This window comes from Bos javanicus, chromosome 10 (genome assembly GCF_032452875.1).
Source record: "Bos javanicus breed banteng chromosome 10, ARS-OSU_banteng_1.0, whole genome shotgun sequence".
NCBI lineage: Eukaryota > Metazoa > Chordata > Mammalia > Artiodactyla > Bovidae > Bos > Bos javanicus.
The window spans coordinates 55,451,306-55,478,519 of NC_083877.1; the positions used below are offsets into that span (position 1 = coordinate 55,451,306).

General features: G+C 38.9%; 1 protein-coding gene across 1 annotated transcript in view; it reads right to left on the bottom strand.

The window, feature by feature from the left end:
* UNC13C (unc-13 homolog C) overlaps window positions 1-27,214 on the bottom strand; it is a 657,134-nt gene that overhangs the window by 287,517 nt on the left and 342,403 nt on the right. Inside the window, exons 13-16 of the mRNA XM_061431239.1 lie at window positions 26,963-27,119; window positions 13,036-13,104; window positions 11,339-11,428; window positions 1,741-1,869 (exon numbers count right to left, since the gene is read on the bottom strand). Of these exons, the coding sequence (XP_061287223.1) occupies window positions 1,741-1,869; window positions 11,339-11,428; window positions 13,036-13,104; window positions 26,963-27,119 (445 nt within the window). The remainder of the gene's footprint in view (window positions 1-1,740; window positions 1,870-11,338; window positions 11,429-13,035; window positions 13,105-26,962; window positions 27,120-27,214) is intronic.

The following is a 27,214-nucleotide window of genomic DNA, read 5'->3' on the forward strand; positions in this document are numbered from 1 at the left end:
TTCATCCACTGAGTGTGAACTGGTAGGAAAGGAGGTCATATTTAAGTTGGATTTTGATGAAGACAGAGGATGGGGGAATAACATTTTAGGCATATGGAACAGGATAAATACATGGATGTAAAAGAAGATGATCAACTCACAGAAAATAATAGAATTTAAGGCTCAGAAGAGGGGGCCAGTTTGTGTTTGAAACTGTAGGAAGTAAGAAATCACAGATAATAAAGTCTGGTAAGATTGCTTATGAAGTTATGTATGGGTAACTTACATGGTATAATAAAAAGCCTAATTTTTATATTTTGTGTGAAATAAAGACCATGATGTTGAAAATGTAGAGGAATAATTGAGAGAGTTTTGTGGGAGGAAAATAAAGAACAGAGAGTAGAAAAAGGGAGGCCATTAGAAAGCCACCCAAGGGGAGATTTGAAGTCAGGGACAATTTAATCCCTCGAAATCCCAGAGAACCAAGTTTCCAAGCTACTAATAGCACACATTTAGCAGAAATGATAAAGTTAAGAACAATTATGTAGTTAAATGTTGTTTTGCTTATACAATGACAGATTTCAGCTTTACTTTGTTTTCCTATTAGGCTAAGGAGTTATTGACCCAGAAAGAGTAATACTATAAGAATCCTAGCATGAAACCTTGTTTGAAAGAATCCTCCTGGCCTTCATCCAACATACACTTTTTAGACTCTGCCCCACTCTAAGCAACCAAGAAGTTCCATGGGTAATGGTTTTCAATATCTATTGGAACAATGGCTTTCTTCAGGGAAGTGAATAGGCAGTAGAATCATATTAAAAAGTCATCCCCAAACAATAGTTCTACAGAAGTAATAGCAATATATATAAAACATAGTGTGTATTAAAAAACTTTGATGCAACAAAAAGATATATGACATAATACATCTTGTATTTACGTAATAAATGAATCACATAACCAACAAAGATTAGTATCCAAAACACATTTTAGAATTTTACGCAGATTAATGAGTAAAAGGCAAGCAAGCCGAGAGAAAAATCAGCAAGGAATTAATAGGCGACACACAGAAAATAAAACTGAATTGTTCACTGAGCATATATGCAAAGATGTTCCAACTCATTAACATTAAAATAGCGTTCATCTCTGTAAGACGACAAAAGGAGGAGGATGAAATTTGAAAGAACTACAAAGTGAGATGCCAATTTATGTCTATTATTTAAAACCTTTAAACAATAAAGAGCAGAACAAATATTACTAAACGCTAACAACTGGTCATCTAAGTGGTAAGTATATGCATTTTTATTTTCTGTAGTTTCTTTTGTATTTAGAAATATTTCTTAATAATAAATTTACATATGTGAGTATGTTACCCTGGTGTTCTATAAGTATGTCCCCACCTATCATTTTTGTGAGATAGAAATGATAAGGGAAGCAGGATGAGTTAGGGGAAGGACACAGGAGCAGAAGTTGAAATCCTAAATTCTAGTACCAAATCTTCCACTTTCCCACTATGTGACTTTAAGACAATCACTTATTTGAAACTGACTCCTCACTTGAAACCTTGAATAATATCCACCATTAATATAAGAAGATATTGCAAGGAGTGGATTGTTTCATGTACATTAAAGTGACATTCAAATGTGAAGAAAAAATATGGAAATTCTAATAACCTGCAGGTAATGTAAGTTGAATGAACATACTTTCCCACTTACTTATGGAAGCAGACATTAGAACAGAAAATAGACACATATTTTTTCTTACCGGGTCTATTAGCTGGGAATAGAGTTCATGGCAGTTGTCAAAAATATATTTGTACGTAGAATCCAGGCAAGCCCTGACGCAGTCCTTCACCACCATGCTGGCCTTAGGGGGGCTTTGCAGCTCCAGAACCTGGTATACAAATTATTTTCTTAAATTTAAAAATATAACACTGTATTAACTATATAAAAATAGTCAAGCAATATTCTATAAACATTTTTAGTTGACTTTTCTGTATCCAGGAAAAATGTGGTCTGAGAAATGTTTTAAAGGTATAAACACCCATCTTAACTTCTTAATATAACAACTCAGAGAAAATGAACATAGTTACAAATATTTAAATAGAAACATTTGAAGTTACCCATCACAATATCATCCATTCCTTCCATCCAACCACTCAACAAATATTTATCACCTACTATACATCAGACTCGGATGCTGGGAGGGATTAGGGGCAGGAGGAGAAAGGGACGACAGAGGATGAGATGGCTGGATGGCATCACCAACTCGATGGACATGAGTTTGAGTGAACTCCGGGATGATGGACAGGGAGGCCTGGCGTGCTGCAATTCATGGGGTCGCAAAGAGTTGGACATGGCTGAGCAACTGAACTGAACTCAACTGAACTGATACATCAGACTGCAGATGGTGATTGCAGCCATGAAATTAAAAGACACTTACTCCTTGGAGGGAAAGTTATGACCAACCTAGATAGCATATTCAAAAGCAGAGACATTACTTCGTCAACAAAGGTCTGTCTAGTCAAGGCTATGGTTTTTCCAGTGGTCATGTACGGGTGTGAGAGTTGGACTGTGAAGAAAGCTGAGCACCGAAGGATTGATGCTTTTGAACTGTGGTGTTGGAGAAGACTCTTGAGAGTCCCTTGGACTGCAAGGAGGTCCAACCAGTCCATTCTAAAGGAGATCAGTCCTGGGTGTTCATTGAAAGGAATGATGCTAAAGCTGAAACTCCAGTACTTTGGCCACCTCACGTGAGGAGTTGACTCACTGGAAAAGACCCTGATGCTGGGAGGGATTTGGGGCAGGAGAAGAAGGGGATGACAGAGGACGAGATGGCTGGATGGCATCACCAACTCGATGGACATGAGTTTGAGTGAACTCCGGGAGTTGGTGATGGACAGTGAGGCCTGGAGTGCTGCGATTCATGGGGTCGCAAAGCTTTGGACACGACTGAGTGACTGAACTGAATTGATACATCAGACAATGGCAATACTACAGGGAACAGAAGAAACAGAAATCCCTTTCTTCATGGAACTAAATGTTAGTAGAAAATAAAAGAAACCAATAAGATATATTATATTGTATTGCATCCTGAAAGAAAAACAGACGAAGAGGGATAGAAAGGGTTTCATTAAAACAGAATTTAATAAAAAGGACTTTAATAGTAGATGAATTCAGAGAAGAGGGTGGGACCAGTGGAAAAAAATCATAGTCTACTCTAGAACTTAGCTTTAAGCAAGGGAGGAAGGAAGGGGACTATCTGAGCAGAAGAGCAAAGTGACCTAACACACTTCTTAAAAAGGTTCCCTTATGCCGCCTTAAGGCTGTCTATGGAAAAATCCAGAAAGGCCAATGATGAGAATAGTGCAGTAATTCAGTCTTGAGAGCATAGTGCTTAAATTATGATCATGCAAAGCTAGGAGGAGGTATTAGAAGAAGTTCTGTTCTGGTTAATTTTTGAAGGAATGGGTAACAGGATTCTCTGACAAACTGGATGACTTATGTCAGAGAAAGAGATGTGTCAGAACCGGAAGTGTATGATCAGGTCACCCAAGACGGCTGTCTTGCTTTCTGTGCATCCACTGCTCCACTAGTGTCTATTTCAGCTACACCCTACTACCTGACTGATCTCCTGTATACTTGCCTCAGGCCCCATCTAACGATTCATCTAACTTTGAGTGAGTAAGGGAGTGAAGTCGCTCAGTCGTGTCCGACTCCTTGCGACCCCATGGACTGTAACCCACCAGGCTCCTCCATCCATGGGATTCTCCAGGCAAGAATACTGGGGTGGGTTGCCATTGCCTTCTCCAGGGGATCTTCCCAACCCAGGGATCGAACCCAGGTCTCCTGCATTGCAGGCAGATGCTTTAAACTCTGAGCCACCAGAGAAGCCCATAATAACTTATCAAAGGGGTGGTGAAGGGCATGCTCCTCTGCTGGTTTCTCTGGTAATGGATGAGTCAATGGGACATCAATTCCTCATATATCTGGTAACCCCACTTTCTTCCCAGGATGAAGATGACCACCATATTCTGTCCACTGTCTGGGATACGCAGTGGGATGTCACTCCAAGACCTTGTTTCAGACAAGTAAGATCCCCCTATCAATTAAACCACTGATGTCTGTTGCTGACTCCAGGCTCTTTCTTTGGTCTTGAAGCTGGGCAAGCTGGGCAAGCTGGCCTGTGGGAGGCAGCACAACACCAAAATTTCAATCTAAATAACTGGTATAATGGAAGTGGCTTTAACTTAGATGAGCAAGTCTGTGTTTGGATGATCAAAAGATCAGTTTCTGACAAGTTAATACTGATAAGCCTGTTACACATACAAGTAGATTTCAAATAGACATCTGAGTAGATGAGCCTGGAGTAGTGTAGATGCCTGGACTAGTGGCAAAATTTGAGAATTATTACTTTAGAGAAGAATTTAAAGAAATGAAACTAGATGAGTACAGAGAAGAGAAGGGTTCCAAAAAGTAAACCCTGGGTAATTCTAGCTGTATGGCATTAAGTAAATGAAAAAGAACAAAGCAATAAAGAAAAAGAAAAAAAAAACAGCCACTGAGATAGGAGGAAAAATAAGTTTAAGAGGGGTGTCCTGGAATCTAGAGAAGAAAGACTTTCCTGGAGAAAGGATTGATGAGATATATTAAGTGATACTGAACACCATAGGATGAAGACTGATGACTGATCACTATATTTAGCAAAGTGATGGTCACTGGTGATTTGGACAAGATTATTTTTGATGAAGTGATGGGGTAAAATCTGACTGGAGTTGGTTCCAGATAAGAATAGATTGAAGATTTAGTATTTTTTTTTAATTTTCTATAGATTGAGCTGTACATTTAATGCAATCCCAACCAAAATCCCAGTGAGAACTAATATAATCTAAACAATACTGAAAAAAAAAAAAGTGGAAGATGCATACTATCTAATTTTAAGATTTGCTATAAGGCTTCAGCAAACAATATAACATGGTGATGATTAAAGTATAGACATTTGGAAATCACGGAGTCCAGAAAGAGACTCAAATGTGACCAACTGAATTTTTACAACGATACAACTGCAATTCACTGTATAAGGGATGAGCATATTAATAAATGGTATGAAATGGTATGAAAACTACAGAACATGCATGTACAATAAAATGATCCTTGATTCATTCTTTACTTATTGGAAAAAAAACTCTCAAAATGAAACACAGGACTAAGCAAAGTAAAATAAAACACTTAGAAGAAAAATAGAAAAATTTCATTGTGACCTTAGCTTCTTAGCCAGTAGCACTATCTCCAAATAGAAAAACTGATAGATTTTATCAAAATTAAAAACTTTTGATATGCAAAGATAATGTTAGAGACTGAAGAAACAAGGCACAGACAGGAGGAAAATATCAGGAAATAAAGTACCTTACAAAAGATTTGTATCCAGAGTATACAAAGAACTTAATACTCAACAGTAAGAATGAAAAGTGGTCAAAACATTTCAACAGGTTTTTCACAAAAGACACTCAATTGGCAAATCAGCCCAGTAAAGCACATCAACGTTATTAATTATAATTTTATAGAAGGAAAAAATTAAGACCACAATATGAAACAACTCTATTCCTAGTAGAATGGCTAAAAATAAAATAAAATCATGGAAAATGACAAGAGCTTCCCCAGAAGATGTAGAACAACTGCAATTGGCAATTCTTGTAAAGTTTAACATACATTTAACAAATTAGTGAAGAATCTCACTCCTTGTTACTTATCCAAGGAAAGTGAAAATGTATGTTTACACAAAAACATATATGAATATTTTTGACAGTTTTATTTGATATGACCCAAAACTAAAGACTACCCAAATGCACGTAGTACATACATAACAAAGGATTACTACTCAGCAAAAAAAAAAAAAAAAGAATCAACCGTAAATACACTCAACAAGATGGATGAATAGCCAATATGTTACACTACAAAGATTATTTCATTCATACAATATTCTGGTAAAATAAAACTACAGGGGGCCAATAACAAATCAGGGTGTGGGAGAGAGGCTGGCTGTAAAGGGGAAACATAAGGGAACCCTGGAGGGTTATGGACTTCTGTACCTTAATTATAGTGGTAGTTATGATAACCACACATGTCAAAACCAATAGAACTCGACAAGAAGAGTGAAATTTACTGTCTACAATGAGGGGAAAAAATGACACTAGAAGGAGAAAATGTGTTCACAAGATAATGGAAGAAAATAAATTTGGAACAAAATGTTAAAAGGACTATTTTGATGAGTCTTAGTATTAAAGGAGAAGAAGGATAAGAGTAGTAACGGTACCAGGGACCTTCCTGGTGGTTCAGATGGTAAAGAATCTGCCTGCAATGTGGGAGACCCAGGTTTGATCCCTGGGTTGGGAAGATCGCCTGGAGGAGGAAATGGCAACCTGCTCCAGTAATCTTGCCTGGAAAATACAGTGGACAAAGGAGCCTGGTAGGCCACAGTCCATGGGGGTCGCAAAGAGTTGGACATGAGTAAAAGTTGGACATGAGCAGCTAACACACTCATACACACAGTAACTGGAAAAAAAAAATGGAGAGAAGCAATATCTTTAAGGCTGGAAATGATAGTATGTTTGGTGAACAGGAGTATCCAGTGGAGAGGGGAAGACTGATAATTCAGGTGAGTGAGGAAGATTGCTGGACGACTGTTTTAGTAACTCAGGAGTAAAACCGAGCAGGACTCCATGAGGATCCTGGGCGCTGGACCCTTTTTGTTCAGCCTCTATGTCCTTGTCTGAGTTTCACAGGGCAGGTTCAAACAGTTGCTAATCAGGGAAGTCAATCCCAAAGGAAATCAACCCTGAATATTCCTTGAAAGGAGTGATGCTGAGGCTGAAACTCTAATACTTTGGCCACCTGATGCGAACAGCTGACTCACTGAAAAAGACTCTGAAAGACTGAAGGCAAAGAAGAAGGGGGCAGAAGAGGATGAGACGGTTGGATGGTGTCACTGACTCAATGGACATAAATTTGAGTGAACTCTGGGAGACAGTGTACTCCATGGGGTCACAAGAGTCTGACAGGACTTAGGGAAAGAACAAGAAATCAGTGAAGGGAGGGGATGCAGAGACAAGGGCAGAGTAGCCAAGAAACAAAGTGCAGCCTTCGGGCAGGCAACCCAACTGAACTGGTAGCCTCAGTTCAGTTCAGTTCAGTTGCTCAGTCATGTCCGACTCTTTGTGACCCCATGGACTGCAGCACACCAGGCTTCCTTGACCATCACCAACTCCTGGAGCTTACTCAATCTCACGTCCTTCGAGTCGGTGATGCCATCCAACCATCTCATCCTCTGTTATCCCCTTCTCCTCCCACCTTCAATCTTTCCCAGCATCAGAGTTCTTCACATCAGGTGGCCAAAGTACTGGAGTTCCAGCTTCAACCTCAGTCCTTCCAAAGAACATCCAAGACTGATTTCCTTTAGGATTTATGGGTTTGATCTCCTTGCAGTCCAAGAGACTCTCAAGAGTCTTCTCCAACACCACAGCTCAAAAGCATCGATTCTTCAGTGCTCAGTTTTCTTTATAGTTCAACTCTCACATTTACACATGACCACTGGAAAAACCAAAGCTTTGACTAGACAGACCTTTGTTAGCAAAGTAATGTCTCAGCTTTTTAATATACTGTCTAGGTTGGTCATAGCTTTTCTTCAAAGGAGCAAGCATCTTTTAATTTCATGGCTGCAGTCACCATCTACAGTGATTTTGGAGCACAAAAAAATAGTCACTCACTCTTTCCATTGCTTCCCCATCTATTTGCCATGTATTGATGGGACCGGATGCCATGATCTTAATTTTTTGAATGTTGAGTTTTAAACCAACTCTTTCACTCTCCTCTTTCCCTTTCATCAAGAGGCTCTTTAGTTCTTTCTTTCCTTTCTGCCATAAAGGTGGTATCATCTGCATATCTGAGGTTATTGATATTTCTCCCAGCAATCTTGATTCCAGCTTGTGCTTCATCCAGCCCAGCATTTTCCATGATTTACTCTGTATATATGTTAAATAAGCAGGGCCACAATATATAGCCTTGATGTACTTTCGCGATTTGGAGCCAGTCCGTTGTTCCATGTCCAGTTCTAACTGTTGTTTCTTGACCTGCCTACAGGTTTCTCAGGAGACAGGTCAGGTGCTCTGGCATTCCCATCTCTTTAAGAATTTTCCACAGTTTGTTGTGATGCACACAGTCAAAGACTTTGGCATAGTCAATAAAGCAGAAGTAGATGTTTTTCTGGAACTCTCTTGATATTTCAATGATCCAAAGGATGCTGGCAATTTGATCACTGTTTCATATGTCTTTTTTAAGTCCAGCTTGAACATCTTGAAGTTCATGGTTCACATAGTGTTGAAACCTCGCTTGGAGAATTTTGAGCATTATTTTGCTAGTGTGTGAGATGAGTGCAATTGTGGGGTAGTTTGAACATTCTTTGGCATTGCCTTTCTTTGGGATTGGAATGAAAACTGACTTTTCCCATTTCTGTTGGCCACTGCTGAGTTTCCAAATTTTCTGGCTTATTGAGTGCATCACTTTCACAACATCATCTTTTAAGATTTGAAATACCTCAAGTGGGATTCTATCACCTCCACTAGCTTTGCTTGTAGTGATGCTTCCTAAGGATCACTTGACTTTGCATTCCAGGATGTCTGACTCTAGGTGAGTGATCATACCATCATGGTTATCTGGGTCATGAAGATCTTTTATTGTTTAGTTCTTCTGTGTATTTTTCCTACCTCTTCTTAACATCTTCTGCTTCTGTTAAGTCCACACCATTTCTGTCCTTTACTGTGTCCATCTTTGCATGAAATGTTCCCATGGTATCTCTACTATTCTTGAAGAAATCTCTAGTCTTGCCCATTCTATTGTTTTCTTCTATTTCTTTGCATTGATCACTGAGGAAGGCTTTCTTATCTCTCCTTGCTATTCTTTGGAACTCTGCATTCAAATGGGTATATCTTTCCTTTTCTGCTTTGCCTTTAGCTTCTCTTATTATCTTAGCTATTTTTAAGGCGAGCTCAGACAACAGTTTTGCCTTTTTGCATTTCTTTTTCTTGGGGATGGTTTTGATCAGTGCCTCCTGTACAATGTCAGGAACCTCTGTCCACAGTTCTTCAGGCACTGTGTCTATCAGATCTAATCCCTTGAATCTATACTTCCATTGTATAATTGTAAGGGATTAACCTCAAGGATTTATAATTGGAAGGGATTTACCTGCAATGTGGGAGACCTGGGTTCGATCCCTGGGTCAGGAAGATCCCCTAGAGAAAGAAATGGCAACCCACTCCAGTATTCTTGCCTGGAGAATCCCATGGATGGAGGAGGCTGGTGGGCTACAGTCCACGGGGTCGCAAAGAGTTGGACACGACTGAGCGACTTAACTTTAACGTCAAGGAACACACATAACAAAATCAGTAAACTCTTTATAGAACTAAAGTCCAACACATGGAAAATGTCAGCACTATTCATTCTAGAGAAGTCCACCTGAGGCCAGATGAAAGGAACCAGAGAAATTCAAGAGATTACCTCAGACAAAATCAAAGAAGCACAGGCCCTGAGCACACCCTGATCAAATCAGCAACTTCGGGCCTACCTTCTCCCCCACCCCGCACAGCACTTGTCGATTTTTTTTCTATTTCACCCAAAACTGTCTCAGAGATTTGATTAAGTACCAGTGCAGAGAGGCCAAATTTTTGGCATCAGGAGGGGAGGAAATTAATTGCATGAGTAGAAGTTATAGCTGTTTTTTTAGGAGAACAAATATCTAAGCAATAACAATGCAAAACAAAATTAGACTATGGACACAGGCATAGGTAAGCAGGCAGATGGGGGAGGTGGCAGGTGTCTGTGGTCAGAGCCTGAGGAAACTCTCCTCATTTTTCAGTGAAATAGGAAGCAAGGTTATCAGTTATTAGTGAGGGTGGTGGAGGAGGAGCTGCAAGTTTAAGAAGATTTTGTTTCCTAAACACCACAAGGCTATTGACTTAAGAATGGCAGGTTTGGAGCACTGTGTTGGCACTCCCTGCCCTCATTTCCATTTCCCCACCCACTCAATGTCAATGGCAGGCATCACTTGTCAATGAGCAAACATTCCTACTGAGCCAGGACTGGGTATCGCTTTAACTTTCCAGAAACTGGAACAATGTGTAAATATTTGTTGTTTAGTTGCTCAGTCATGTCCAACTCTTTGCAATCCCATGGACTATAGCACACCAGGCTTACCTATCCTTTACTATCTCCAGGAGTTTGTTCAAACTCATGTCCACTGAGTCGATGATGGCATCCATCATCTGTTGCCCCCTTTTCCCCCTGCCCTCCATTTTTCCCAGTATCAGGGTCTTTTCCAGGGTGTTCGGTGTTTGCATCAAGTGGCCAAAGTACTGGAGCTTCAGGTTCAGTATCAGTCCTTCCACTGAATATTCAGGGTTGATTTCCTTTAGGATTGACTGGTTTGATCTCCTTGCTGTCCAAGGGACTCTCCAGCACCACATTTTGAAACATCAATTCTTTGATGCTCAGTCTTCTTACGGTCCAACTCTCACCTCTGTACATGACTACTGGAAAAATTATAGCTTTGACTATATGGAGATAAATATATATATATATATTACACACACACACACATATATATAACTGAGGTTATCATATATAATCTATATGATAGTGTGTGTGTGTATATATATATATATAGTTAGTATACACACACACACACACATATATATACATATATGGACTTACATATCTCTGGATATAGATAGATAGATCGCCCACCAGTGCAGGAGACCCAGGTTTGATCTCTGGGTCAGGAGGATCTCCTAGAGGAGGAAATGGCAACCTGCTCCAATATTCTTGTTAGGAAAATCCCATGGACAGAGAAGCCTGGCAGGCTGCAGGCCATAGGGTCATAAAGAGTCAGACACAACTGGATGACTGAGCATGTATGTACACACACACACACACACACACACACATATGAAAAAAGAAGTCCAGCAAAATAGCTGAGTTAAAGCTGAAATGCAAAGTGAACATCATTTCCATTTAAAGTTCTTAGAGATTTTTTTTTTAAAGTAAGTGCCATGTCAACTCATTGGAGAGCTTTGTTTAAGATGGATTTAACTTAAAATTAAATTTGAGCCAAATGTATCAGAATATCCTAAGCATCTGGGATAATCCTTTTCTCAACATTTTATATTGTAACATTGATTTAGCAAAGGCACCACATCTTATTCACCAGGGATGAATAATACTTATCAAGAGACAGGTAAAACAAGACTTTACCAGGGAATAAATGTGTGTCACGTGGGGACAGTGACCAAAAAATAAATAAATAAACGATGTACCTTCATCCTAAAAAAGGTGATACTTGTTAGCAGGTCAACAGTTGATTTCAGGTCTTGCAATCTTTCAGCATTGCTGGCAGGAAAGTGTTCCTGGTTAATTGGAAAACAGGAAATGGGTAAATTACCAGTATTAAGGTTCCAGTGGGAAATAAACTAGCTTTCAGTGGGAAAAATAAAAAAGGTAAGTAAATCATGTAAAATTTAGAAAGTATCACCACAGTATTCTCACAACATTTTTACTATAAAATATTACAGAGGGTAAAAAAGTTGGAGATAGTCTTGTCTTAGTCTTAGAAAGTCATTCTTCTGTTTATTCCCACAATATAATAAAAATGTACAAAATAATATCATTAATGCGGCACTATTAGGTTACTCATCTTTGATTCATAAATAGTATTGTTACCGAAAGAGGGAAGGTCAGTACCTATTTGAAAAATATGTTTTATAATTTTATCAAGAAAGGTTATTTTTTTTGAAAATACTTTTGGGAGCCTTTACATGTGCTATATTTACTTTTTGTTATAAAGAAACTTTTAAAAATTAAAAAGATAAAAATTAGACTGCACTGTACTTCTCTACAAAATGTATTTGGGATTTAAACAAAAAGTTTGGTGAGAAATGTCAAATAAGAACAGATGTTCAGAATTCTGAAGAAACGGAAAGGTATAATTATTAAAATATTAAAGAAACGATTTTATCATTGAGAAATTTCTCGTATTAACATGCTTTCAGAGAGGCTTTTTAAATAGTCATCAGAAAAAATACAGGTAACTTTTCTTAGTAGATATTCAAGAACTCAAGCAAAGTTGGGGTGTCAAAGTGATGGTGAATGTGGTGGCCTCAAGGTCCTTCTTGTTCCCAAACATCATTTTCACTGCCTGGCATAGCAGTTCCCTTCTCATAGCATTGGCCCCAGTTCCAACATGATAGATGAGTCAGACAAAATCTGGTATTATAATTTCCAGAAATGTGCATTAAAGATATTCTTCAATAAAATACTAAAAAAAAAAATGAATATCGAAGAGATACATATGTGGACATATGTAAACACGTTTAGAATAAACCATTAAGTAAAGAATACAATAGCTATTAGTACAGATTTTTTGGTAAATAAAATATGCAATTATTTTTTTTGTAATTAAGGTATTCTGTAACTAAAATTATATGTTTGTTTTTACACACATACATGAATATATTTGTGTGTGTGAGTTTGTGTGTGTTTCACGTGGAGGTAAAGTGTAGAACTATTCACAATGAACTCTGGACAGCTTCACAAACACACATTGTATTGATCCAGGAGTGAACTAAGCAGTGACTACCAGAAGGAGTCTCAGAAGCTGAGGAAGTATCAGCAGGATATCTCATAAGAAGGGGGAACTTTCAAGATGAGGCCTGGGCCACATACTTCTGCTTCATGAAGTAGCAGTCAGCCACTCAATCTGATGACTATTAAAATATTTAAAGCTCTATGTGTACACACACACAGTATTGTTGTAGGCTGAAGTGGAGTGAGGTACCTGGACAAGGGATGTGTACTTGATTATTTAGGAGACCTGCCTACTGTGACAGGACACAAGATTCCAAGATCATTATCTTTACTTCTCTCTTACACAGTGGATAACTTTTTTACAATATGACAAGAAATGATCTGAGCCAAGCACAGCATTTTACCTTTAGGCAAATAATTTTGTACATACCCTATACTTTGACAGGTCAATTCTTAAAGAGTTATGCAACTGGTCCAGTAGTTTTATGAATTTTTCCCTCTGTACAAAGCAAACACAAAATAGGAAAGCGGAAATCAGTGATCATTCTAAATGTAGTCCTCACAACAAAACTAGTCTGAGTTATGGTCCCCATTTTATAGAAGGTGTGGTGTTTAGTCTTTATGTCTGTCTCTTTTGTGACCCCATGCACTGTAGCCCACCAGGATCCCCTGTCTGTGGGATTTTTCAGACAAGAATATTGGAGTGGGTTGCCATTTTCTTCTTCAGGGGATCTACCCAACCCAGGGATCAAACCCATGTCTCCTGCATCAGCAGGCAGATTCTTTACCACTGAGCCACCACAGAAAACCATTTTATAGGAAGGAAGGTAAAAAATTGTCAGTTATTTCTTCCAGATCATAGAGCTGGTATGTGCAATAGCTGTGATTCAAGCTTAGGTCTCTGACACCAAATCCACACTCTTTCTGTAAGTCACACTGCCTCTTTCTGATGAATGAGACTATATCCAGAGAGTTGTGTTAGAAAGAGTCCAGACAACACAACAGTATGCGTCAGGAAGAAAAATATAACCCAACCCCCTACAACCGTCAAATGCCACACCATCTCTCCAAAATTAAACCATAGGTTTTTAAAGTTCTCTCATCTATGGAAGTGGGAATAACTGCTCTTTTTGTCAAAATCAATTTCAAAAAGCATTTCCCTTTTGGTAATAGACTTCATAATCTTAAAGGATCGACTGCCTTTACAGTATATTTATGATTTAGTGCTAAAAAAAAAAGTATAAAAATCAGGTGAACAAAAACTACTGATGCCTTCCTCTGATGTTGTTCAGGGTTGGACTGACCTCTTCAGAGAAGGATTTAAAGATGATAGGTGATAAGAATTAAGTAGTTTTGCTAACAATCATAAAGATATAGGTGTGTGGATTAAATAAATTAAACAAATTAGATATGGTAAAAACCATCAAAGTCACACAAAAAAGTTATAGGTCAACAAAAACCAGTCTGAGTCCCTGATTTCCAAACAAAAATGAAAAAAAAAAAAATAGGGAGACGGTTAGATGACATTAGAGGCTTATCCCTACATTAATATTCTGTAAATACTACATTACACTCTGTAATATATTAGCAAAAGCAGAAATTTTTCCCAGTAGTTTCACATATAAGGTAGATTTATGGGGTATATAACTTATATTCCTTGGAGTCACTGATCTTGATGAAATGAGCTGAATATTAACAGGAGTTGATAAATTGTTCCTAAGTTGAGACTTCAAGTTTCTGAATAAACTGCCTTTTATCAGGTTTATACATCAGTGAACAAAGTTTGAGTATGGCTTCTGTGTTAACTAACCCCTGTGGTGGCAATGAAGGAGCCTAAGAAATGAAACTTGTCTTCCAGAAGCTTGTCATCTTATTAGGCAAGTAAGATTCTCCAGGAAAGCTGCCAAAAAACACAATGAATGCCCTGGATTTTTCCTTATGCCCTATCATACCTTCCTAGGGGAAAAGGCATACTGCCCTTTATTAACTCCCCATCACCCACTGATGTGGGTCAGTGACTCTCAATCAAAACAGAAAAATAAAAGAGCCAGTACAATCATCAGTTTAGGTCACAGTAGTTAATCATTCAGTGATCATAAAAATCAATGTGTTTGTGTCAGTCTCTGAATGCTCTATGTGACCTCCATTATTGGTATGAATCATTAAGACAGCTGACATGACTCTAGTCAATCATGCTATGACCCAAACACACTGGGATATCTCATATGGCCATCTGCCTAATACCCATTCTTCTTCTTTTCCTTACTAATAGAACCTCAAGAGTCAAATGTGTCCTTTATGAAACACTTACCTTCCCAGGCTATTTTTTTTTTTTTTACTCTAGGAATGGCCATATAGCAAAGTTTTGGCCAATAAGATGTATCTAGCTTATTAAAGGAGAAGGCAATGGCACCCCACTCCAGTACTCTTGCCTGGAAAATCCCATGGATGGAGGAGCCCTGGTGGGCTGCCGTCCGTGGGGTCGCTAAGAGTCGGACATGACTGAGCGACTTCACTTCACTTTTCACTTTTATGCATTGGAGAAGGAAATGGCAACCCACTCCAGTGTTCTTGCCTGGAGAACCCCAGGGATGGGGGAGCCTGGTGGGCTGCCATCTATGGGGTCGCACAGAGTCAGACACGACTGAAGCGACTTAGCAGCAGCAGCAGCAGCTTATTAAGGAGATAGAACTAGCCAAAATATTACCAGTGAATTATTATTTAGAAAGATTCTAAAAGAATGTTGTGCAGAGTTTGTTGTATAATATTAGTGTTTGCCATATAATTCTTTGTCAGGTCATTTTTCCATTTGCCCTTTGTGTGTCCCTCCTTTTTCCACTTTAAACTCACACTAGATAAGAGAAGGTCAAATATACTGAGGCTATAAGATAAAAGCTAAACAAATGGTAAGACGGATGAGGTAGGAAGATAAGAGCCCCCACATTTCACCCTTAATTCTGGCTGTCCATCCTTTCAAAACATTGCAATCCTGAGCAGTTGTATTAGCCCTGAAATCCTTACCACCTCTGGACTCAGATTACATGGGAAAAAAATATTGAGTTAACTCTGTTTAGTCTGTTTCATGCAGCTCAAGAAAATTCTGACTGATACAGATTATGCATTTGGTCTTCCTACCTAGGTCTTCAGTGCCCAGCTGGACAATTTACATTCAAAGAAAACAGAAAACTGGGGTGAAAACCACCAGGCTTGTTGTTGCTAAATCCCAAACAATATCAGATGATACGAAATTAAAAGTGTTCTACTGATTGAATTTTCATAGACATTTTTTAAACAGCAGGACAGCTTGAAATTTAATTTTATTTACCATGTTTCTATTTAACTAGAGTGAGATTGGCTTTGTGAGAGCAGAGGGGGCCTATTACCTACATGGTGTGATTTGAGAAATAAGAAAAGACTGTGTGATTAAAAAATGTTTCCCAAGGGGCATGCCGCATTCCTGAAACTGCCACGTTATGCCTGGTATTTGGTAGGGACCAAATCTATAACATTAGCAGTAAACATTATCTATGATCAAAAAGTAAGTTTTAATTAGTTGACAAGAATACTCCAGACCAGGGGTCAGCAAACTGCCTGTGAAGAGCCAGACAGTAATTATTTGCAGCTCTGTGGTCTCTGTCACAACTACTAAACTCTGCCATTGCGGCACAAGTGTTTCTACAAACAATATATAAATAAATGAGCATGGTTGTTCCCCAGTAAAATTTTGCTTATGGATACTGAAATGTAGATTTAATATAATTTTCATGCATCCAAAAATGGTAATCTTTTGATTTTTTAAAACTATTTAAAAATGTAAAAGCTATTCTTCCGGGAGCCGGTGAGGCATTCCACTCGTGACAAAGGTCATGAGGAAGGAGGCTCGGCATACGCAAAGGTGAGATCGAGCCTCAGGAGTTCCCCCGGATATTCTTGAGCATCTACACCCCAAAAAACCAGAGTCTGCCTATTTTATTGCTTTGTGCTCTCACCTCTGACTTTACTGGGGGCTGTCCCCCACCACCATCTCGCTCTCTCTGTCAAAGAGTTAACTTACAGCTCCAATTAATAAAGTTCCTGGGCAATTAGGAGTGTTTAAATCCAAACCCCTCAGATGGCTCTCTAACTCGCCTGACAAGTTTACCCGGACTCCTACAGCTATGCATATGATTGTTTACAGTCTCCCAGCCTCGAGAGGCACGGGAAGCTTAAGATATTCAAATAGCTTAGAGCCTCTCAGAGAGTTAGAAACTGTCAGAATAAGACTAGTAAAGGATTTCATTGATGAGCCAATGCTTGTTGCCAAGTTTTCACATCCCCTGAATTGTATCCTTGAATATGTATTAATAGTTGGTATGCAGAAAAAATAAGTAGTGGCCTTGGTGTTAGTAACTTTAGACCCTTAAGGTAATAAATTCTTTCCTTTGTTGTAAACCCATTACATATTCGCCCTATAGGAATGCAATTTTATCTTAGGAAGATGGCGCCAAACCTTAAAATAATTACTCTTAGAGAAAATAAGTCTTTGTTGGTAAGTCCTTGTCAAGAGTCATAAAATGTTAATAGGCCTTCTGGCCAGAAGATGATGTAAATCACCTAAACCGTTTGTATACGATAAATTTGCAGGAAAGAAACCCTGGTTGTTGATAAGGATCAAAAACTGCTGACTTTGCATCCCCTATTATCCTCTATGTGTAACTTAGGGTATATAAGCCCCTGTTAAAAATAAAGCTACGGGCCTTGCTCACCAATGCTTGGTCTCCCAAGAATTCTTTTCACATTCTGGCTGAAGTCTCCATCTGGAGCGCGGAACCCACCATGCTTACTAATTATGCCTGGGCTTCTAAGACCCACTCGAGAAGGTGTCTGGGGTGGGGCACCTTCCACTATTCAAGAGGGCGCCTGCAGCCTACGTAAGTGGTGCAAACTTCTTGTCTTGAAGTTTTATTGGTCTCCCGCGTAAACCAAGCTACTCAGCCTCTTTTCTCCACTGAATTTTCCTACTGAGCTATCCTCATTCTATTACTCTTTATATCTCTAATTAACATATAAATAGTCGCCTAGGCCGTCTCTCCTTCGAATACCCTGGATCAGCCGGGGCTGGACCCCCGCGCTATTCTTAACCATAAGCCATACAAAACCAGCTGGTGGGCCACTTTTGGCCCAAGGAAAGAGGGAGTATTTTGAGTAGGGGGAGGCAGTTGTTATCCCACAAGGACACTCTTAGTAAGTTTCCCTAGGATCCTGGGAATCGTGGAAGGATTATAAGGAAGGTGTGTAAAGGATGATAAGGAACCTCTGCATCATCGCCAGGTTCTCTCTCGATCTGCTTGCTTCTCAGTATCTCACTCCAAAATCAGTGGTAGATTTACCTGAGCTAAAGGTGTTTAAGCTCTGGGGGATCTTCACTTGATTCAGCTTCCCAGGGATGAGCCCTAGCTGCATGTTCAACCTGCTCTTAGATTTTTACAAAATTTATGAGAATAGGATAAACATATTCTGACCTGGACCAGAAAATTGTATTTTCTATAAAGCATTTCCTAGATTATATCAAAAGCAGTCATTCTTTAGGCTGAACAGAAATATTTCAAGTAGAATTAATGAATAGGCTATTTTGATAAATTTTGATAATTTAATTAATGCTAATTGTATGAATATTTTAGAAATATTTGCATTCCTTGTAGATTTGAGATTAATACTGATATTTGCAGGGATACCATAAAATTATAAAATGCGAATGAAACAATGCTATCAATGATACACTAATTAATAAATGACATAAATTCATGACATAAATTCAAAGAGTATATAGTCACTTAATAGGCAAAGTTGAAGAGCACTGAGATATCATCCACAGAGAAAGAAAGCCTAATGTTTTGCTCAGTTTGACTAAACTTTGGATAGGCTTCTTCTTGACTCTGAGTCTTACTTCCAATTTTTGGGTTTTTTTATTTTTAAAGTACTTTTTTTTTTAGGTTTCTTTTTTTTTCACAATAGTAAAAGATGTTTATCAGTTTTCACAATCAATAGGATGACAAAAAATAAAAGATAATTACAATCGCAAGGCATAACAGGAACCTGATTAACAATATAAAATAGTTACATACAATTTGGGGGGTCAAGCAGATTCATATGGTAAGTGGAAGTGCATACACAAACAACTGCACATTTTCATCCACCCAGCCAGTCTGTCTTTGGTTGGTTCATTTAATCCATTTATATTTAAGGAAATTATTGATATGTATGAGAAGGAAATGGCAACCCACTCCAGTATTCTTGCCAAGAGAATTCAGTGGACAGAGGAGCCTGGTGGGCTGCTGTCCATGGGGTCACACAGAGTCAGACATGACTGAAGCGACTTAGCATGCATGCATGCATTGGAGAAGGAAATGGGAACCCACCCCAGTATTCTTGTCTGGAGAATCCCAGGGACGGAGGAGCCTGGTGGGCTGCCGGCTATGCGGTCGCACAGAGTCACGACTGAAGCCACTTAGCAGTAGTAGCGGCAGCAAAATCCTATTACCATTTTCTGAATTGTTCTGGGTTTATTTTCTGTAGATCTTTTCCTTCTCATTTCCTGCCTAGAGAAGTTCCTTTAGCATTTGTTGTACAGCTGGTTTGCTAAGTCACGTCAGTCGAGTCCAACTCTGTGCGACCCCATAGACAGCAGCCCACCAGGCTTCCCCGTCCCTGGGATTCTCCAGGCAAGAACACTGGAGTGGGTTGCCATTTCCTTCTCCAATGCATGAAAGTGAAAAGTGAAAGTGAAGTCACTCAGTCATGTCCGACTCTGTGCGACCCCATGGACTGCAGCCTACCAGGCTCCTCCGTCCATGGGATTTTTCAGGCAAGAGTACTGGAGTGGCGTGCCATGGTTTGGTGGTGTTGAATTCTCTTAACTTTTGCTTGTCTGGAAAGCTTTTGATTTCTTCATCAAATCTTAGCAAGAGTCTTGCTGGGTAGAGTTTTCTTGGTTGTAGTTCTTCCCTTTCATCAATTTAAACATACCGTACCCTTCCATCAACATAAACATTCCCTCTGGTTTATAGAGTTTCTGTTGAGAAATCAACTGATAGCCTGATGGGAGTTCTCAGGTATATTATTGATTGTTTTTTCCCTTAATGCTTTTAATATTTTATCTTTGTTAACTTTTGCCAGTTTGATTACTATGTATCTTGGTCTATTCCTCCTTGGGTTTATCCTGCCTGGTACTCTCTGGGTTTCCTAGATTTGGCTGACTATTTCCTTTCCCCATGTTGGGGAAGTTTTCAGCTATTACCTCTTCAAATATTTTCTCAGGTCCTCTCTCTCTCTCTCTCTCTTTTTTCTTTTTGCAATTTGTTTTAGACATTATGTTTTTTTCTATTTTTTTTTTCCATTTTCTATGATTGCAAGCATTTCTTGTCATTTTATCAGAAATTTCAGGTTTCTCAGGGATTTGGAAAAGGAACACATATGTTGGAACATGGCTGTGTGATCAGGGGGAAGAGCTGACTTTTTAAATTATTACATAAGTTTCAGGTGAACAGTGTTATAGTTTGACATATCTATACATTGCATAGGGATCACCACCACAAGTCTAGTTTCCATTCATCACCATACAGCTGAATCCCTGCCTGATACAGATGCTCTTTCACCTCCAAACTTTCCTTTACAGAGTGAACTTTCTAAGTCAGAAATTCTAACAGATTCTACATGATTCCTCAAGAATTAAGTCCAAATATCTTAGTGGGCATTAAAGGCCCTCAGTCATCTGATGTCAATCCAGCAACACAACAATCTCTTATATTTCCATCTTTTATTCTATCTGCCCTACTTAGTAGGCACACTACACAGCCTTTTAACTTACTTTTGCATCTTTTCCTTGTCTTTACTTCAAAGACCCAGGTAGTTTTCCTACTATTTCTTGGACTTTGAAAAATACTACTCACCCCTAAAAGTACTGTTCCTTTCGGCAAGCTTCCATGAGCCTCTGAAGAGTATCAGTCACTTTCTCCTCCTCAATCTCAAAGCACATTTATAAATATGAGCTCCTTTGACACCCCATTTGGGGAATGATTTATGGTTATTATCACACACAGTTATCTGACTATCCCATTAGAGTATAAGCCTCAGAGAACAGAGGTCAATATCTATCTTTCAGTCCCTCTACTACTGGCCATCATGCCTTACATGAAGTATTACATAAATATGCATTTGATGAATAAGTGAATAAGTAAAAGAATATATGTAATAATAAGGGATTGTTGTTGCTGTTTAGTTGCCCAGTTGTACCGGTCTCTTTGTGACCCCATGAACTTCAGCACACCTGGCCTCCCTGTCCTTCACCATCTCCCAGAGTTTGTCCAAGTTCATGTTCATTCCATGGGTGATGCAGGGTATTTGTTTTGTGGGGCACTGGCTATGTCAAAGAAGGTGTCTATGCTGAAGAAAAAAAATGGGACTAGATAAACATAAATTTTACTAATAATTTATTTGCTATTTGTGTCTTAAGATAGGGCCACCCAGGTGACTCAGTGTTAAAGAATCTGTCTGCCTATGCAGGAGACATGGGTTTGATCCCTGGGTTGGGAAGATCCCCTGGAGAAAATGGCAACCCATGCCAGTATTCTTGCCCGGGAAATCCCATGGACAGAGGAGCCTGGTGGGCTATAGTCTTAAAATACTTACTAAAGTTCCTAAATTATTTTCTTCAGAGTTGAAAAACGGACTCCCACCTAATGGAAATTCTTCTTTTTCAACTCTTGTTCTACCTATGGTGTTTTCAACACCAATGGAGATGTTTTTGTTCAATCAAATTCTTTGATCTTGACTCCCAGCAATCTTTGCACACAAGGGTGTGCTGAAAAACCATTTCTTCAAAAGAATAAAGCCTTGATTTTTAGCATTTACCAATTTTCATGATGTACATACTCTCTGTATTTCCAGTTTCAAGAATGGCTGTATTCAACAACCAGCCTGCAATATTCTTTAAAATTCAGCAATCATTGTCTGTCAGCAGACACAAACTAGCTCTAGGACACCACTATTTTGCACTCAATTTTCAACAATCTTCCCCTAGGTATGGACGATGGCTCTTTCCTGATGGCTCAGCGGGTAAAGAATGCAGGAGACACAGGAGACTCGGGTTTGATCCCCGGGTTGGGAAGATCCCCTGGAGCAAGGCATGGCAACCCACTCCAGTATTCTTGCCTAGAGAATTCCCATTGATAGAGGAGCCTGGAGGGCTACTGTCCATGGGGTTGCAAAGTCAGACACAACTGAGAGATTAAGCACAGCAGCAGCATTATTTTTATACCCAAATCCTTTGTCTCTGTCACTATCATGATTCCATTTATCAAACCTAGATTCCAGTGAGTCACTTCAACTTTTTTTGATTGCCTAAACCTTCCATTGCCTCTTTTTTTTTTGGCAAAATTTCAGCCTTATGCTGAATCTGTTACTACATCAGAATCTGCATGCTGAGAAATTCTGAGAAAAATGCACAGCCACATGAATTATTATGAAAACAGAGTTATGCTTCCTGATGCCAAATGAGACCTTCAGCTTTTCTAGGAACTTGTCTTACGAGGCCCCAAGGCATTCGTCTTTCTATTCCCTTCAGGAGCTTAACTAGACCTTTTCCAGCCACCTCTAGCTCGCACATCTCTATCATAGGCCTTATCTTATACATGGATTTTTCTTGTCCTGGAGACAATCAGAGAAGATCAGGAAATGCTGTAATGTAATGTGAAGAAGGCTGAGTGCCAAAGAATTGATGCTTTTGAACTGTGGTGTTGGAGAACACTCTTGAGAGTCCCTTGGACTGCAAGGAGATCCAACCAGTCCATCCTGAAGGAGATCAGCCCTGGGATTTCTTTGGAAGGAATGATGCTGAAGCTGAAACTCCAGTACTTTGGCCACCTCATGAGAAGAGTAGATCGTTGGAAAAGACTCTGGTGCTGGGAGGGATCGGGGGCAAGAGGAGAAGGGGACAACAGAGGATGAGATGGCTGGATGGCATCACTGACTCGATGGACGTGGGTCTGGGTGAACTCCGGGAGTTGGTGATGGACAGGGAGGCCTGGCGTGCTGGGATTCATGGGGTCGAAAAGAGTCGGACATGACTGAGCGACTGATCTGATCTGAATGTAATTAGGGAAATGCTGACTTCATCAAATTTTCACTCCTATATCAAAAACTTAGCATTCTCTGCAAGGACTCACACAACATTGCCTCAAATTTCAGAGCAGAACTTGTTCTTTTTTCAATTTCAAAGAATGTTCCTCCTTCAGTCCTCTTGACCAGGTTTACTTCTTTGTCCTCTGGAATGTTATGAAATCACTTATGCTCCATCCAATAAATTTGCAACATCACTTTTGCAGCTACTTCCTGTCCTGCTGCTACTGCTAAGTTGCATCATTCGTGTCCAACTCTGTGAGACCCCATAGATGGCAGCCCGCCAGGCTCCCCGGTCCCCGGGATTCTCCAGGCAAGAACACTGGAGTGGGTTGCCATTTCCTTCTCCAATGCATGAAAGTGAAAAGTGAAAGTGAAGTCACTCAGTCGTGTCCGACTCCTAGCGACCCCATGGACTGCAGCCTACCAGGCTCCTCTGTCCATGGGATTTTCCAGGCAAGAGTACTGGAGTGGGGTGCCATTGCCTTCTCCCACTTCCTGTCCTAACAATGTATAAATATGTTCAGTGTATCTTATTAAACACTAAAAACTCCTACTCTACCAGACAGTAAAAATAACATGTTTTTTTAATGATAAAGCCTTTCAATCTTAACCAATCTCTCTTACCATTTCATTCAAGCTGCTTAACAGATTAGTGTCAATTTCCTCACACATTTTCTCTATTTTTTCATTATTATAAATTAAAAATATAATATAGAAAAATGTACAACTTTAATATAAAGATGAATACAAGCCCCCTCCCCCGCCCACACACACATCAAAAAAAAATATTAGCTCTTTCCTACCAAGTGGTTGCACCACTGGCATTTCAGTACATTTTCTTTCAGGCTTGTTTCTAAACCAGTAACTATGTATGTACATATATGTATGTGTGTGTGTTTTCAGTGCTGGAAATAGAGTATATACAGTTTTGTATGTATATGTTTTTATTTGTCATTAGTTTATGGGCATTGCTCAATTATATACACATTCCTTTAAAAACTTGATTTTTAAGTTACTGAAATAAAAAAAAAACTTGATTTTTTAAATGATTGCATTATATTTTAGGGAATAAACAAACCCTAATTTATACCACTATTGATACATGCCATTCGCTGGGGATTTCTAAGAAATTAGGCTTTAATCTCAACCACTTCACTTAGAAATGACCTCCTAACTGCCAAAACCTCATTTCTTTCTGGATCTTACTTGGACTTTTTACAACAGTTGACAAAGCAATACCTCCTCTTTTCTTAAAATATTTTTACCTTGTCTTTCATAATGTAGGATTTTTATTATCATTTTTACCCAATTTGTCTAACAATTTTTCTCAGTGAACTTTGCTTGCCCCTCCTCTTCACATATATGTGTTCTATAGTTTTCACTTTATTCATCTAAACCATGACTTTAAATAGCACTGCACACAACAAATCTGGGTTTGGAAGAGTAGTGATTTTCTTTTCTTAAATATATGTTTGCTTTACAATTCTTATAGGTAAGAAATCTTTTCCACTCTTTTTATTTTTTTAAGATTAAAAGTGTCTAGATTACACCTTTGGGCAAGATAAAAAGGGGGCTCTATAATGGTGTTTCTATCTGAATCACAACTGACAGTATCAGCTTCAGAAATCAGATTAATAAGAACTTCAGGCCGAGTGGATTTGGGGAATGTTATACTTTTGTATATGTATTTTCCTGAGCAAATTGGATTATTTTCTATAGGTAGAGAAAAATCTAGCCAAATTTATGTATCAAATCACCAAGTTATCAAGATGTAGTCTGAAAAAAGACTTATCTGACCATCTTCTATAAGTTATTTGATTTACAAAATGAACTTTCTAATAATTATGTTTCTACTAGAACACTACAAAGTAGTGAAATCAATTTGGCTCCTCTTCTTTGGGTCAGCATGAAGCATGCTATCTCATTTTCCTCCAGGTAGTTTTTACAGTGGAAATTAATCACATAAATGCAGCTTTTTCTCAGAGGTAGATGGGCTCAGTGTTCCACAAGATTGGCTTATTCTCTACAGTATACCCGGGAAGAAAATTAAAAGCAAAACAATTTCATAACACCAAATGCTTTATGTTACAGGTAAAATCCCAAGACAATGAATATTGTTATCAAGATGAGGTTTTTATAACAAAAACTGTTCTATGATCTGGTAATGGCTATAGCAGTATTTTGTTGAGCTGGTTAGGGAGTTTTCTTTGGTGCCAGCTCTTATAAGAGTCAATCTGTCTAACAAAAGTAGCTGATGTTGTATTGTATATACTGTAGGTAGTCAGAAGAGATGAAATCTTCATACCTTATATTTAGAGAGAGATTTGAAGTCTTAAAAACTAGTTTATCTTTTACTTCATTTGATTTCCATATTAAACTTGAGAAACATGTTACAGCAAAAATTTCTATCCTCACTGAATTTACTGAGATATTGAGGCTTAAATGACTGAACTGACTTGCTAAATTTGAATACAAACTCAAACTCCATGACTCCTAACCCAGAAAATGTTCTCTTCTATTGGTATTTATGTTGATTTGTCAATAAATAATAATTACCTTTTCCTTTAATTCATTCCAACTGATCTCACACATTTCCCACTCACTTTCTTTTAGATGTAAAACACAAGGAAAGAGTAGACATAGCAGCGCGTTTAACCTTTTATTTGTTAGGTCTCATTTGTTTCTGCTCTATGATACATACCTCAGAATTTGACTTCTAACAACATAATCAATAATAAAAATATACTCAGTGAACCGATTTGGAAGTGCAGTGAGAAAAGAAACTATGGAAACCACTTTCCTACAATGGATCTTAGTTTCCTCCACAAACAAATGAGGATAGAACCATTTGTCTTACATGGTTATTGAGAGAGAGCTACTGCCTACCAAAGGCCCTGGTGAAAATCTGGGGAATATTTCAGACATCTCTCCCTTCCCCTCACTGTTCACAACATGCATAAAGACACAAAGAACTGTTGATTCTATGCTCTGAAAAGCTCTGGAATTTTTCTTTCCAATCCCATCTCCACCAACTCTCAGTTTAGATCTTTATCACTTTACTGGGATTACCATAAATTTATATCTTATTTCCAATCTTGTCAGTTTCAATTTCATTATGCTTATAGAGAATGGGTTCCAGTGTTAGATACAACAGATAAATACTTGAGACTCCTTGGGATCCTGCATTTTTACTTTTCAATATGTTATTAAATGCATTTGAATATATCAGGTGGACAGTCTTAATCAGGTACAGATAGTTTTCTCAGTCTCTTTATACACCTAACACTTTTTCATTTTCACTTAGATAATATGTCTTTATACATTAGTACCAGTAGAAATCCATAAGAAGTATAAATGGAGCCCAAAAGGCTCTAGAGAAGCCAACTGAGCTCATATTTACCAGGGAACAATATCTGGAAATTTGCATACATGAGGAAGTTTCCTATAAATTCTACTGCTGCTGCTGCTGCTGCTGTGTCGCTTCAGTCGTGTCCGACTCTGTGCGACCCCATAGACGGCAGCCCACCAGGCTCCCCCGTCCCTGGGATTCTCCAGGCAAGAACACTGGAGTGGGTTGCCATTTCCTTCTCCAATGCATGAAAGTGAAAAGTGAAAGTGAAGTTGCTCAGTCGTGTCCAACTCTTCGAGACCCCGTGGACTGCAGCCTACCAGGCTCCTCCGTCCATGGGATTTTCTAGGCAAGAGTATTGGAGTGGCTTGCCATTGCCTTCTCCGATAAATTCTACTACTCTATTATAAAATGTTTTCCTCCACTGGAAAAGCCATTACATATATGAAGATTTAAGCTAATGAAGATGCCTACTGACTGTCAAACTTTAAACTTTAGTCTATCATACTAAGAGACAAGGGCTTCCCTGGTGACTCAGTGGTAAAGAATCTGCCTCCCAATGCAGGAGACTCGGCTTCGATCCCTGGGTCAGGAAGATCTCCTGGAGAAGGAAATGGCAAGCCACTCAAGTATTCTTGTCTGGGAAATCCCATGGACAGAGGAGCCTGGTGGGCTACAGTTCATGGGGTCACAAAGAATTGGACACAACTGAGTGAATGAGCACGCACTAAGAGATTCTTCCTAAGATGTACATTCTGCAGCAAAATTCTAAGATAGGTGGAATCCAAAACTCCTTGAAAATCTAACTCTAATAAGTTGAGAAATTTTTAGTTCAAAAAATAATACTTACTCCGAAGTTGGTAGCAGCAAATCGATCTGAGGCGGAAACTTGCACATTTGTTGAAATGGTTGTATGAGCATAGAAAGCGTTGATATTCGCCAGCAAGGTGCTCATTACAGCAGGGACACCGGGGCACATGTATTTAGAAGACAGACAGGAAAAATGCCTGTAAGTCAAAAACATTAAGTGCTTTAAAAACAGAACTAATTAATTCACATAGCAGCATAGCCTCTAACATCAGCAATTAAATAATTCCTCGAC